Raw genomic sequence first — 15,520 nt, forward strand, 5'->3', positions numbered from 1 at the left:
AATGGGAGTTCAGAGTGCTTAAGGGTGCAATCCTATAGCTGCTAGAAAGTGGCCAGATGGCCATAGCATTGTTCGGTTTTCAGGAACCGACCTCGGAGCCCACGCTCTGAGGTCGGTTCCCGGAAAACCACTTCCTTGCCCCTCCCCCGCTGCCTCCTAGGTGGTGTAGATTGTTAGCTCGATTAGTATGCTTTATAATTAAAATCATGCTAATTAATACTCATTCATGCCTCAGCCCCTGATATCCCAGCCCAGGGCCAGTTTTGTTCTTCAGGCCACAAATAGTTCTTCACTCCTCACGCTTTAATGGGTAGCTTCAATCAGTGATACTTGAAGACAGAAATACAATAAGGCTCAAGTGTGTAGTCCTATTTGGGTAATGACATTGACGGTGATGCTGGATGTGGTTGTAGCAGGGAGGTATGTGAACTGGGTAACAAAATGTTATTTTTGTTTGATTTCAAATGCATTTGTTTGTACAGTGTGTCATCACAAAAGCTGGGTGTCATCAGCAAAATCAAGGTGTACCATATCATTGTTTTTGAACAATTCTCATCTTGGTAATTAGTGAAGGTCAAACAGAGGCTATCTGTTCACTCACAGAACTGACACTGGGCCTGCACAGCATATGGCTCACAGCAAAATGCGGCTCTTCCTTCTTCAGTTGTCGGGGTCTGTTGGAGGTTGTCCTCATTCCGGCAGCCTGCTCAGTACACGTTAGCCACTGAGCCCTTGCTTTCTGTACAAAGCGGCTGCACTATACAATCTGAAGGGACTTCTTAAAAGGTGTGAATACTTTACGAGAATGTTTTTCTCATGCCACCCGATCTCCTTGTTTTAATTTGTCACTGAAGTAGATACTCTCCAGGCTTCCGAATTCTTGCTTGCCATGGCAAGTGTGCCCTCACCACCCTCTGGCAAGCATGATGAGTGACCAGCTTTCCTCCCAACCTTGGAGCTGCAGAGGTGGGTGGAGGAAATCATCCCAGCATTTCCTTGGCAATCCCTACCCCCTCCCAAGCCCCAAGGTGGAAAGGAAGGAAGGTTGGGGATTATTTGCTACTTCAGTGCATGGAGTGACTAAACCAGAAAGCTCCGTGCATCCATTACCCCTGGCTTCCTGGGCCTTTTCAAAACCAAAGTGTCTGGAACACTCCAGCTGTGTTGGGCCAAACTGGGGTCTGGTGACCACAATTATTTTTTGGTTGCCCCCTCTCTCCACATACTTTAAATATTTATAATGTATACCTTCATTTGCTACCTGTAAGACATGTCTTTATATTATTTATTAGTGTTTCTCACACTACCCAGAGAAAATAGAATGCTGGAGGGAACATTCAAGGGAAGGGCTGAGAACAGAGGGGAACAAGAAGAAGGGAAAGTCAAGGAAAGAAGGAAGGATGGAAGGAAGGAAAATATTGACACTAAGAACTAAGGGTATAATCATATGCATGTGTAGAGAGAAATAAGTCTTGCAGCTTCCAGCATCCCCCAGCCAACGTATTGTAGGACTTGTCTCTAAATATGCATAGGATTGCATCCTAAATCTTAAACTATGGTGATGGTGAAAACAAGAATGTGAGTGTGAACTTCTCTTTCACGACAATCTCCCCTTTCCAGTTTACTACTTGGCTAGCCTTTTCCTTCCCTTTGACATGATGGTCACTGTAAATGGGCCCTGAGAGGAGCAGGAAGTAACAGGGACGAGATGTCAAAGGTGCAGAGAGGAACATTTTTTAGCCAACCTTTTTTCAGTTCAAACTCTTTCTCAGGGACGACTCTGACTCAACTGTATTTTGTTTTCCATAGTGCCTCAAAATAACTGGGCTATTTCCTTATTGCATTTAGGGCCTTTCCTTCTTTCTTCCCAGAGTGAAATCTCATAGGCAACTACAGCAATCTTCCCCATATCCTGGGGCCTTCCAGATGTGCTGGAAAGCCCCCATCAACCCTCAGCTTGGGGATGATGGAAGTTGTAGTCAAGCACATTTGTGGAGACACCAGGTTGGGGAAGGCTATGACATTACAGAAGGAGGTTGGACCCAGCTCAGTGGGCCATGTGCTGCTCAGGAACAGGTTTCAATTTCAATTTTTCAATTTCAATTTTTTGATTTCAATTTCAATTCCTATCATTGGAGGACAAAATTGACAGCGGAGTTAAATAGCTTCCTTCTGAATGCATTTAAGATAAAATGGCTAAGTCCAATCAAAACCAAACCACCACTGTCCTAAGAACATTTGCTGTGGTTTACATAATGGCCACTATGGATGTCACACCGTAAATATCTTTAGCCTAACAAGAATGAGCTACATTGCAGTTCTGGCTCACATACTTCCCTTCTCCTCTCCTCTTCCATCACGACCCAACTCATAAGTAAGATTAGCCACAGTTTATGTTCAGACAACGCAACAAGCTGCAGTTTAGTGTTATATCCCAACCAGGCCTATACTCTCAAATAAACAGGCATATCGCTGCTCCTGAGGAATAATCACATGTGCTCTCAAATATGTGTGATCCCACCCCCAGTAATGTTCTTGATACCGCTTCTAGCACTGGTGGCTTCAGTGGATAACAAGAGGTACATACCATCATCTTACTGAGGTGCACTGATCAGATTGTATACCATACCTATATATGCTCATGAGCCCACTTCCCTCTGCTATCCAGTAGTCTGTGCTCCTTCCAGTCATGTTTCTATGTGAAATCACACATTGTGTTAATCTTATGATATCATTATCTGTGATTTCACACACAGAGTGATGAGGGTAGCTGTCTCTTAACTGTCTCTAATAAACACCACAAAATGGAAGCTTAAAGGCTGTAAGAGGCATTCTGTGATCAGTGTGAGGATGCAAGTATGCCTGAAGTTCTAATTTCTATCAGCCATCAAGCTAGCCCAAGGACAGCTCTGAGTCATTCAAAATAGTTTTCAGATCAGCTGGCCTAGAGATGTGCAGAGCTGGAGATTTGTGGCTTTCTTCCACATCTTGAGAATCTTAACTTTCATGCTATTTTTGAAACAACACAATAAATCAGCCTTCCTCAACCTGGTGCCCTCCAGATGTGTTGGCCATGCTGGCTGGAGATGATGGCAGTTGTAGTCTAACACATGTGGAGGGCACCAAATTGGGGAGGGCTATAATAAATCATGAATATGTTGGGACAGCAACAAGTTCATTAGATGGGTGGTAGGAGAAACCTTCCATGACCTGATGGCTGGGTTTCCCCTCAGCCTGTTCCTGTATGTTACCCTTTAGAGCAGCCTTCCATGACCTGGTGCCCTACATATGTTTTGGACTGCAACACCTATAATTTCCAGTGAACATGGCCAATGGCTGGGGATTCTGGGAGTTGTAGTCCAACATATCTGCAGGGCACCAGGTCAGGGAAGCCTGTCTTAGGGGTGTTCAAACCCCATTTTTGCCCAAACCTCTGGCAAAAATCATTAGAGTTCAGCAAAATAAGCATTTCATGGCACATGCTAAGGATGCAAATTAAATAAAGGCATGTAGGTCTGCCTGAGTTTGCATAGTACCTTCCAGCTGAAGAACCTTGGTTTTCTTACAGCAGCATTCTATGCTCATTGGGTATCTCAGTGTAGCAGCTAGGTGGTGACTGGTTAATTTGTCATGTTCAGTTGGAGGGATTAATAAAACAGTCTCTCTCCTGTTCACACCTTTTACAATGTTTTTAATGGATGATCTTGCCCAGCTACAATTTTATTTACCAGTTGAATTCACTGTGTGTGGTGGTGTTTGTTGCTATTGTTTACAGTGAGGTTGTGGCGATGACAGTTGTTGCGCCAGAGAAGAATGGGTCAGGCGCCAAGGCTGGGTTGAAGCAATAAGAGAGGGAAGAGTTGGCTCCTGCAAGTAGCACGGAGCCCCTCAAGCTGTCTGCACTGAAGCATCTTTCCACAGTGGCATCCTTCTGTTGTTTCCAAGGTATCTCATTAGCTCCTGAAGCACATCTCCCTTGTGGTGGCTCTTCCCAGACAATTCCCCATCACTCTGATTTGTGAATGTCAGGTTGGGCAGTAAATTAGGAAGCAGCCATTAACTGGGCTGGGAGCAGCCATGAGCCCTTTGTTCAGTAAGTTGTTGACCTTCTGGTTATTTAACCATTGTCTCCAGAGTGGATTGGACCCAGTTGCCTCCTATCTGATCTTCCTACAAAAGAAAGATCTTCTTTGCCCTCCTGAGTTTTGTGAGGAGCACTTGTGACAGTTGCACATCCCTGATTGCTACATTGGAACCATTGGTTGCCTTAGCCATGCACTGGCTCAACATCATCGCAGATTATACCAACTGGTCAATAAATTGTTTGCTTATCTGATCCATATTGCCATACATATCCCGTGTTCCATTTGTCTGTTTGTAATAAGGCCTTTTCCCTCCTGAGCCTGATTTATGAAGTGGGGGCCGGCTTAAAAGCCCGTTGAGCATCACTGGTAGCCTCATCCAGACTCGAAGCAGCTTCACGCAAGACTTTTTGGACGAGTGACAAAAGGATACCTGATATACTTGTCTTCGGTGGTTCATGGTGAGGAGGATCTTGTAACCCACCTGGCCCTGGAGGGCACTTGGGACCTTGGCTTCCTCCAGCCCGATCAAAATTAATAGACTCCCTGTGAGTGTAGCTCGGTGAACTTACCTCTCGAGAAGTTTCCCTGTTTTTTTCCATTAGGTGTTGCTGTATCATCTTTAATGCCATTCCAAAAATGTCTTTTGCATGCAAATCCATTGACCAGGGCTTTTCAGAACCATTATCATGGAGTCCCGGGGTTGAAACGTTCCTTTCTGCAGTCAGGGGCTGGCGCATGCTGTTACCGTTACTTTCTAATTTATCCTTGATCTCCTGACGTGCCTTTTGAACAACCATGGAGCAAAGTCTGTTGACGTAGGAAGGATCATCTGGGCTTCCTCTTTGACCAGTGGCAACAGTGGTCAGTTTATCAGATGAGATGGTGTAGGGCTGAGATTTACGAGAGCCACCTGAAGGTGTCAGTGCATGCTGAAATCCAATGGCATATTTCTGAAGATCACTGCTTAGCCAGCTCACAACATTGACTTCTTCGGAGGAGCCTTGCTTAAAAAGGCAGACTGCGCCTTCAGTATTATTCGGATTGTTTCGCTCGTTGTCTTTTATTACAATAACTTCTTTCTCCTCCAGGCCCCCCAGATCAAGTTCGTTGTATCCCCTCTGATCTTTGTTCTTTACATTTAAGCTGGAGACATCAACAAAACAGATCATTTTGCGGTCCTGGTCTTTCTGTGCTTCAGCGCTGTAGTGGTTTACTTTACATACACCTGCCTGACTGCGTAACCAGTCGATTTCTTGAGCCATCTTTGTTATGTTAAGGTGGAGCTGCACCCAGGGCCATAGAGTGGTGGTGGTCTAGTTGAGCAGCTTTGATCCTGCCAGACTCAAGGTGTTGCCTCCTCTCTCAGCTTCCCATGCTCTTCTACTGGCAGATAGGATTTTCACTTGTGTAGACAAGAGGGTTTCTATGACAGCAGTGACATCATAAAGCATCAGTATCACCAAGCAACCAGTGATGTATTTGTGCGGTGCTTTAAGAAGAGCTTGCAAAAGAAAAGGCAGGAACGTCCCCACACAAAAATATTAGATTTTAAGAAATTGTTTATACAAGCCCCATTGAGAAGCACAAGGCTTCTAGGATCATAGGTCTGGAAAATTTCTGAAGATTACCTGGCTTATTCTAAGGTTGTCTGGCAGAAAGACCATTAAAAACCTAAATAGAAGGACCTGTGGTTTAACACTGAGAATTGCATATTTTTATTCTGGATTGATCTGAAATAACTGCCACCTGTGATTCTTAAATTGGAGAAATTGGATCATGTGTAAGGAAGACAGCTGATTAAGATGGTTTGGCTGGTACTATCTGTAATCGCCACACATTCTGCTAACTGCAGGTGTGGGGTGGAATCTACCTCTTTACCATGCTTCAGCCAGGGGTGTTGAACTTCTTTCAGCCCAAGGGCTGTATTCCATTTTTTAGAAGCTCTCAGGGGCTGCACTCCAGTGGTGGGTGGAGCCGAAAGCAAGGGGGGGGGGGCAAAAAGTACCACCATCTTTTAGCTTATACCTCTTATTGCCAGTAATGTAGCTGTAGGAAAGGCATTTCAGCCATTTAGAAGAATGGTTGAAATTGTTCAACCACTGCACAAAAGCCACTGAATGATCAGGGAAGGAGGCGTGGCCATCTAGGGAACCCTGGAGAGTTGGGTTTGGCCCCTAAGCCTGAGGTTCTGCACCTCTGCTTTACCCAGCTAATGGAAACTCAGAAGATCCATTATATCAATGAGCACTCCAATATGGGATTGTTTAAAGTACATTATGGGAATGTTATGGGATAGTCTTCCGTAAGTGATCTTGAGTATTTCCTAAATGACACGACTCCTTTGCCTTTAAACATTTTGTGTAAAATGGCGAATTTTGTTGTGTGCAACTTCTTCCATAATAGTACATCAGCAATAGGAAAACTGCTGCACCTGCCAATTCTCTCTTCTACTTCCCAGCTGTAAAAGGAGCATGGGCTGTGTCATTTGTCTAATTTGATAAACTTGGCACTCTCTACAGCAGTGTCAGGACACAGTCTTCTGGTGCAACATTGAAAGCTGATGTATTAATATGCTGTATTGTGTCTTTGTTACTTATTGAACACATAAGTATAGACAAGCACTTTTTTCCTGTGGCCCTCCTCCTTGGTTATCTTAATGGACACATGTATTAAAAAAAAATATCTTAGTATAGTGCTATAAAAAATGCTTCCTGTGAGTGGAAGAATTGCTTGGAGATACCCTGCATTCTCACCAAGTACTGGCCTTATCGTTGCTTCTAGCTTCCTCAGGAGAAACATCAGCTGGAGGCCTAGTTGGCAGATAACAAAATAAAAATGGAAAACGAGCGTGAATACAGCTGCTGCTGGGTTTCATGATGATAAGGCAGGAAAGACAGTAACAGCAGAATTAGAGCAGGATATCCTTAGAATGGCTTTCCATTAATACAGTTGGAATGCCTTTTTGGCTACCCTAAAAATAACGTTCACCCTCAGAACGTCTTTGGTGAATTCTCCTGGATGGCCACAGCCCAATGAAGAGCAAGGCAAGTTTAGACTCACCAGAGGCAATCTGAGACGTCAGTACAACTAACTCCGTGTTAGATTGTGGCCTATATCAATAGCAACACGCTCGAGAGTGGCTTTTGCTGCAGATTTCTTCTAAATCTCTTTTGATTTTAAAACAAAATAATAATCGCACAGGGTGGAATCCAACAGCATGTGACTGGACCTCTGCTCGTGCAGTGAGACTTTCTCCACCTCTCCTAGCCCCTGCCGTGGCCAGCTCCCTCCCGAAATCTGCTCCAGAGGGTACTCCCCACTCTTCCAGAACACACAGTGGAGTAGAGTGGCCATGTGTCCTCTTTTACAGTGAACAGTCCTCTATTTGAAGGGCTGCCAGAGGACTGTCCCCCATTTGAAGGGCTGTCCAGTCCAATTCCAGTTTAAAAATAAAGAGCCACAAGAGCAGTTGTCCATCAACAGCAGGCCAAGCAGGCAGGCACCCAGGTCACCAGGTCATAGCCTTCCACGTTATGATAAGATGGACTGTAGTTTAATTTAAATTATAGTAATGATTTTTAAATTTGCATCTATACATATAAATTAGCATATGCTAATTTTATGCAAATTGGTGCCCTCTTTTATCCACTGTTTTGGTGATGCATATTCTCTTTTTTTGGTGATTCATAAGTGGTCACCCTGCACTGGAGGCTGTAGGGAGGAGGGGAATTGGAAGCCACCCGGCCAGCAGCTGATTGGATTCCACCCACACATTATTTTCTTTCCACTTAAAGCTCTTACCAGCAAATGTATGTGGGACAGAATGGGGTAATTTTAAAGGGATAAATAAACGTGTCAGTTTATGGGTGCATTTGTTTGTTGAGCAGTTGAGTTCCAAAATCCATGTGTGGTTACATCCATGTAACTTCCTCTTGAACTCTGTGTAATCTTTGCTACTCCTTCACAAAATCTACATGAATAGGCCATTTTGTCTGGGAGCTAAGTGGGCTGTGTTTACTTCCTGAAATATGGAATACAGTCATTGTATTATGTTGCCTTAGGGTTCTGTCTGTAGAAACACAATTTAGCTTGAGAAATTTGCAATTATTCAGAGAACATGTTGAGGCCACTGCAGACATGTTTGCTTTCCTACCCAGAAAGCACAGGTGGGGCCCTCGTCCACTGATGGCACTGGTGGTGGGTCTGGGTGCCTGGGTCTAGCTGCCATTTGCACTTCCCACAATGCCCCGGAGCAATGCTATGTTGGGGGCATTCTGGGAAATTTAAATGGCGGCTAGACCCAGCTACTTGGTAGCCTAGGCCAAGCATCAGCAGTGGGTCCTGCCAGGTCTTGGTGCTCCAGCAGCTGCCCAAAGATGCCATGTGCTGGCATTGGCCCTACTTGCATGGTACATGTGGTGTTCACACAGCTCCCTGCCCCTTGATACTGACATGCCTGCTGGCCATAACCCCTTGTGGCCATGCAGTGCCTTCAGATTTAGTGGGTGGGGCCCTACATGCAGATGTATGCATGTGGGCAGGGATGTTGAACCTCTTTCAGCCCAAGGGCCAAATTCAGTTTTGGAGACGCTCTTGCGGGTCAGACTCCAGTGGTGGCACAGAGGAGGGAGGCCACAAATACCAGCCTATTTTAGCTTAAAGGTCCTACTGCCAAGCCTTAGGAGAGGCATTTTAGAATGGGGGAAAACATGCACAAAAGCCAGGAAACCACCAAATGATTGGTGGTCAAGTGAAATGGGTGGGGCCAGGGGGCCATATTGGGACCTCAAGAGGGCTGGACCTGAGGGTCTGCACCCCTGTGCTATCAGAATGGAACAATGCCAGTGCAGATGGGTGTTTGCAGAGAGGGAAAGACAGTGAGTTGAGGGAGGGGGTTGTCTGGATTTGTGTTTTTATGAAAAAAAAATAAGGAGAATAAAACACAATTGACCAATAACTATCTTTTAAAAGTGAATCAACATCACTCTCAATAAACCTGTTATCTATAATAGAGGTAAACATTGGCAGAGGCCCACAGATTTCGGCTGGTTTGGATAGTCAGTCAAAAGTTGTGTTTGTCACTGACACCACTCCTCTCTCGAGGCTGAAGGGGTAAGATATGGTCTAAGATGCCATATTGAACATCAGGATGCCTCCAAGGCCTTTGGAAGCCCTGCAGATTGTAGCAATAAAAATCTACAGAACCCATCTGCAGGACTTTGGAAGCCCTGCAGATTGTAGCAATAAAAATCTACAGAACCCATCTTCTGATGGGTTCTGTAGATAAATTCACCAAAACACAATCCTCAGTCTACTCCCAAATTCAGTAAGGGGCAGAATTGTAGAATCTCATGTACAGACAGTGGCGGGGGGAGGAGGCAGGTACAGGCAGCAGGTACAGGCAGGCACATGTGGTAATTCTTCATTGTGAATGAAGCAGTGTAAATAAACCCTAAATTCTATTTAAACATTTTTAAAAACGCATGCAGACAAAATTTTTACAAAATATTCAGGATGTTCCATTGGAGCAAAGATGAACAAAAAATATTCTTCGGTACCAAGGGTAGACTTTTCTAGAATGTAGCTTATTTTTACTGTTTGAATCACTCACTGTTCTGCAAGGGTGATGACAACACTGCATTCCCGTAAGCCTTGCCAGATGCAAATCCTGTCCTGTAAATTGTGCAACATCACTTATCTTACAGTATTAATCATGTCTATTTAACTCAGCCTCCATAGAATGCCTGTCTGGAATGAGTTTGTGTATTTAAAGCTTGCCTTGTATACAATTGACTGCTACTTGTATGCATGAATGAATAAACATAATGTGCTGAAGTTCCATGGTTTCAAGGAATAGGTACAGTAAATGCAGAATCATTGCATTACTGCTTGTGGTATAGGTTGCTGTTTTCTTTTGTGAGGAAGAGGCTTCTGAAGAGCCCTTCTGCCACTGTTTGCTTTATAGTTTGCTTTTTCCAAACAGAAGCCTCTAGCTGAGCTTGTGCACTGCTTTTTGTTTTCCTCCCCATACAAGCTCATTTTTTCAGATCCTATATTCAGTAGTTTCTCTACAGCTGACCCAGGCCATATGCTCAAAGACGATAACTCAAATAGATAAATCCCAAAGCATTTTCTGTAATGCATTGTTTATGGCAATTTACCTTCAATCTGCTGCTCCTTTCCTGTGGTGCTGTCGTTTTTCCCCCTCCCTTGACTTGAGTGTTATGTTGGGGTAACTGAGCTGTTCTTCATTACATACATGCAGGAATTGCTTGACTTCCTTTCCTTTGCCTTTCCCCACCATCCAGATGTGGAAAACTTGTCAATTGCGTCTTCGTAGTCCAAGTGGAAGCATAACTCTTTGAAACATATACTCCCACCTGCCTTCTCTGGTTTGGGTTCCTTTGTTCTCTTTCACTGTCCAGTTTTACTGTGGTTTAGCATTACATCTACACTCATGCTATCTATGACTGCATTTAGACATCACATCGTATTCAGACATTAGTTTGTAAAGCCAAATTATAATTTGTTCTAGGACTGAATCTATATCAGCACACAAACCAGAATATCAAACCATGTTTCAGAAGCTGGCTTGCAAACCACAGGTTGTGCTAATTGTAGTTTGCAGTTATGTCTGAGTTCACAAATCATTGACAAACCACAACTCGAATCATCATTCTGCCTTGAGAGGCTGTTGTGCCATGGACACGAGTGAATTTATGAAATTATGACGCTGAGTGCTGAGCAGATGGGAAATGAAAGCAGAGAACCAGGTCTAGACCATAGTTCGACTGTTCTCTGTTTGGAAACACAAATCATGGTGTGGTTCTTCATTGTGGTTAGCACAATCCATGTTTTGGCATGAGGCTTATGGTTAACACCAAACAGGTTTCCATCTTAAACAGGATGTCATGGTTAGTATTAACCCTGAATGGTGTTGGCACAGTTGTAATGCTAAACCCTGGTTGAAGCCAATAAAGGGAGGGGAGAATTTATGCTTGAGAGGAGGGGGATGATATTCATGTTCCTAAGACTGGCCTCCCGTTTGCAAATGGCACTTTGCAGCGAGCCTACATTATGCCTACACAAGCCATCAAAGAAGTGATATCAATACCATCTTTTCTCTTGTGCTACTTTACACTCTTTTTAGGGGTTTGTGGTAAAGTAGCAACCTGGAAATGCTGTAAGCTCCTATCTAGGGATGCCCTACCGACTGTACTGCTGCATACAGTAGCAGACCCATATCAATGCTGATCAAATTTGCAGATGACACAAAATTGGGCGGGATAGCTAATACTTTGGAAGACTGAAACAAAATTCAAAGTGATCTGGATAGACTGGAGCGCTGGGTAGAAAACAACAGAATGACATTTAATAGGGATAAATGCCAAGTTCTGCACCTAGGAAAAAGAAACCAAATGCACAGTTACAAGATGGGGGATATGTGGCTCAACAACACGACAAGCGAGAAGGATCTTGGAATTGTTGTCGATCACAAGCTGAATATGAGCCAACAATGTGATGTGGCTGCAAAAAAGGCAAATGCTCTTTTGGGCTGCATTAATAGAAGCATAGCTTCCAAATCCGAGGAAGTACTAGTTCCCCTCTACTCAGCACTGGTTAGGCCTCATCTGGAATACTGTGTCCAGTTCTGGGCACCACACTTTAAGAAGGATGCAGACAAACTGGAGAGGGTTCAGAGGAGGGCAACAAAGATGATCAGGAGACTGGAAACAAAGCCCTATGAAGAGAGACTGAAAGAACTGGGCATGTTTAGCCTTGAGAAGAGAAGACTGAGGGGAGATATACTAGCGTTCTTCAAGGACTTGAAAGGTTGTCACAGAGAGGAAGGCCAGGATCTCTTCTTGATCATCCCAGAGTGCAGGACACGGAAGAATGGGCTCAAGTTACAGGAAGCCAGATTCCTGCTGAACATCGGGAAAAACTTCCTGACTGTTAGAGCAATATGACAATGGAACCAATTCCCTAGGGAGGTGGTGGGCTGTCCCACACTGGAGGCATTCAAGACGAGGCTGGACAGCCATCTGTTGGGGATGCTCTGACTTGGATTCCTGCATTGAGCAGGGGGTTGGACTTGATGGCCTTGTAGGCCTCTTCCAACCCTACTATTCTATGAGTCTATGTAACAAAGTTAATCTGGCCTTAACTGTGTGTTTTAGGGTGGGGTAGGAGATTGTGTTTGCAGGACTTTTAACAGTGCCTGTTTGAACAACCAATTCTTTTCTTGATAGAGCAAGACTGTATTTTGTAATATCTAAATCAGGTTGTTAACTGAAAGTTAGCTGCTCCATTTCTACCACTTTGACTATATGACATTTCACTTGCAGGGCAATATGCAAGCCTAGATTTTAGAGCTGGCAGCTGCACTGTATGATAAATGTGCGTGCACACTCTCTCTCAGTATATACACGCGCGCACACACACACACACACCCATTATAAATATTTATATCCAATATATACTGGAAAAGGTGTGTACACATAATGATAAAAGAAATACAGCAGCATCTGGAACATTGAGACAGCTCTGGGTTTTTCCAACTGTGACAGAGAGCATGTAAAGAAAATGGATGAACCTTCCAATAAAACCACACAAGGATAAAGCTGCTCTTTGCTTGGACTGAGGCTGGGGATGTAGCATTGCCACAACAGAGTGGCTGTTGCTCCTTGAATGTGTGTGCGTGTGCACATGCATATAGTATTTCATAAAAGGGCTAGTGTGCACTGTGTGCCATCTTTGCAATGAAGAGAATAATCCTAAAATCTGATTCCTCCTCCTGCAGTCAGCATTCCATGACTCTTGGTAGTTTTGTCCAGGCTCTCAATCACCCACGGAGGCAGCTGGGTCTATCCGGGATACCCAGTGCATCCACACGTGGAGCACCCAAATTAGAAATAGGGGTACTGATTATACCACTCATAATATGTATTGATTACAAGTTCATTTTCAGATTACTTGTGGAGCTAGGCAATATGTAACCACCTCCTGCCTGTGTGTGTGTGTGTGTGTGTGTGTGTGTGTGTGTTTGTGTACGTGTGTATGTGTGTAGGATTAAAGAGGGCTAAGGTTAAAATGCTGTCACATTCTTATTTATTGAGGTACCTTTATAAATAATATAAATTTGATATCCAAGTGCTCCATCTTAGAAGGAAAAGAGGGAATCTACTTTAATCCTTGCTTAGAGAAATAAGCTTTAATAAATCACTGCAAGTCACCCAAATAGAAGCAGAGACATCAAATTAGAACATGGCTGAGAATTTTCTTTAGGACAAAACATCAACTTGGTAGCATACAGAGCCATTACTAAACCATCATGAAGACTGTATAAGGCAAACCTTGTAATCTTGACCTATTGCATGTGCGTTTTTTATATATACTGGCAGTCTTTCAATTCTTCATTTTAATACTAATTTTATATATTTTGGTTTTATTGTATATTTTGGTTGGATTGTATAGTATTTTTTGTTTTGCAAGCTATTGGGGAGCTTTTTTTTTACTATAGAAAACAGCTATAAATACTCATATAAATATGGAAAATGGTATAGCATCATCTATACCGAGATGGGCAACCAACAGCCCATGGGCCGCATGTGGCCTTCTGCCTCTCTCCATATGGTTGTTGAGCCCTGGGGAGCCCAACCCACTGTTCCCTGCAGCCCAGCTGATCAGTGGGATGTGGGGAAAAGACCACTGTTCCAGCGCTGCTATTAGGGGTCTGGGGTCAGCTGAGGTGGGGGAAGAGGTTTTATCCTCTGAGAGCCTGTTGGGATCACTATATCCCCACCACTAATAGCGATCTCAGAAGGGATCACTGGAGGATGGGAGAGTCTCTAAGCTCCCCACTTCCTAGCAATCCCATCTCAGAAGGCAGGGAGGGGAGGTTTCAACTTTCCGAGAAAGTTCCATCTTCTGGGGAACACTGGGGATTAAAATGCATGTTACTTTAAAGATATAGCTAGCAATATAGCTTGCCAGGGGACCACATTTTGGCAATGGAAGTTGAAGCTGCAGGAGGCCTGATCCAGATCAGAACTACACTGGGGGGTAAAGGATTAAAGCCCTCCTTCCTCGCTCCCCACCATATTAGGGTCCCAATCCAGGTCAGATCCCCAGCACTTACCTTTCAGCAAAGAAGATAACAAGAGTAGCTGCTAGCTACGTCTTTAAAGTAATGTGTAGGTTGACCCTTAGGGAGCTTGGGGGGGCGGGGGCAAATGGTTGGCAGATAAGAGATCTCTGTGCCACTTTTTTCAGCCCTGAAGAATTTGGTACAGATCAGTGGGAAATTATTCTGTAGTTGGGGTCTGAAGTTGTGCAACCTTGTTTTGAGTCATATGCTTAGCTACCATAGGTGACACAGAATTGCATCCCTATGATGAGTGGTTGAGCTGCAGGAGGAGTGACAGGAATGTTCCATGTCTCCTTCGCTGTGTTTCCATGCTGGGTATGGAGAAGAGGAAGCCCCCTTCTGTGTGTACAGCATAGAAATGAAGTGGGCTAGTGGCGGAGGCATGGAGTGCTCTGGCCTTCCTTACTAGCAGGCGAGTAAAAATGTTTGCAGACTAGTAATGTTTGTGGTCTTCCAATGCAATCTTTTGCATGTTTCCTCAAAAGAGAGACCAACTATGTTCATCTGGGATGTGTGTAAATGATTGCAGGGTGGGGTGGGGGGTTGCAAGGCTGATGTGTGTGTTGGCGGTGGTGCTTTCTGTCATGTGTCTCATTATTTTGTGACAGGGTTTTATTCACTTTTTGGCATTAAAAATAATTCATGAGGTTAGATTTCTTCCCACTAATGAAAGAACTTTATCATTATGATAAAGATATCCTGGAATGTTGGACTAGGAGATGATTACCTTTCATATTTGGCATATAGGTGTGCAGGAATTAACTGTTTCATTATTGTGCATTAACTATTTAAATACTTCCTACTTTTTGTTATATTATGTGTATTGCCACCTTCTGTTTTTTGCTTAAAAGATCCTGTTGATACATAGATAGAAGTATATGCTACAGATGTAATGCTCCTGTTTTTTACCCATGATGAACAGCCTGGCAGTGGAATGCAGGTTTATGCACACCTTCTCCCATCTGCCCATCCATTCTCATTTGCAAATCCTTCCTGCCTCCCCCCGCCCCCCCCAACACCTTTCCTGTGGCCTTAACCATGGCCAGGGGTTACATCTATACTTAACCATGGTGGTTACCACTAACCAGAATCAGGGTTTGGAAACCAGCTTCAAATCCTGGTTACAATGGGAACCTTGGTAGGTTGGTGCAGACATAACCCTTAACTATGGGTAATGCCATTGGAAGAAGTGTGGGGAAAAGTTACATTTGAGAGGGGATAGGTTGATGGGATAGTTACCTGAACCCGTGCCCTGCTCTTAATCTGTTAACCATGGTAGTAGCGC

General features: G+C 43.9%; 2 protein-coding genes across 2 annotated transcripts in view; one reads left to right on the plus strand and one right to left on the minus strand.

The window, feature by feature from the left end:
- PALLD (palladin, cytoskeletal associated protein) overlaps positions 1–15,520 on the plus strand; it is a 358,283-nt gene that overhangs the window by 294,736 nt on the left and 48,027 nt on the right. The gene's annotated exons all lie outside the window — the stretch shown is intronic.
- LOC146344023 (A-kinase anchor protein 4-like) lies at positions 3,679–6,750 on the minus strand. Its single transcript, XM_084856422.1, has one exon. The coding sequence runs from the start codon at positions 5,345–5,347 to the stop codon at positions 4,409–4,411; it is 939 nt and encodes a 312-aa protein (XP_084712548.1). The 5' UTR covers positions 5,348–6,750; the 3' UTR covers positions 3,679–4,408.

Source organism: Heloderma suspectum, chromosome 5 (genome assembly GCF_057233095.1).
Source record: "Heloderma suspectum isolate Gila_16-S chromosome 5, 16-S_ref, whole genome shotgun sequence".
NCBI lineage: Eukaryota > Metazoa > Chordata > Lepidosauria > Squamata > Helodermatidae > Heloderma > Heloderma suspectum.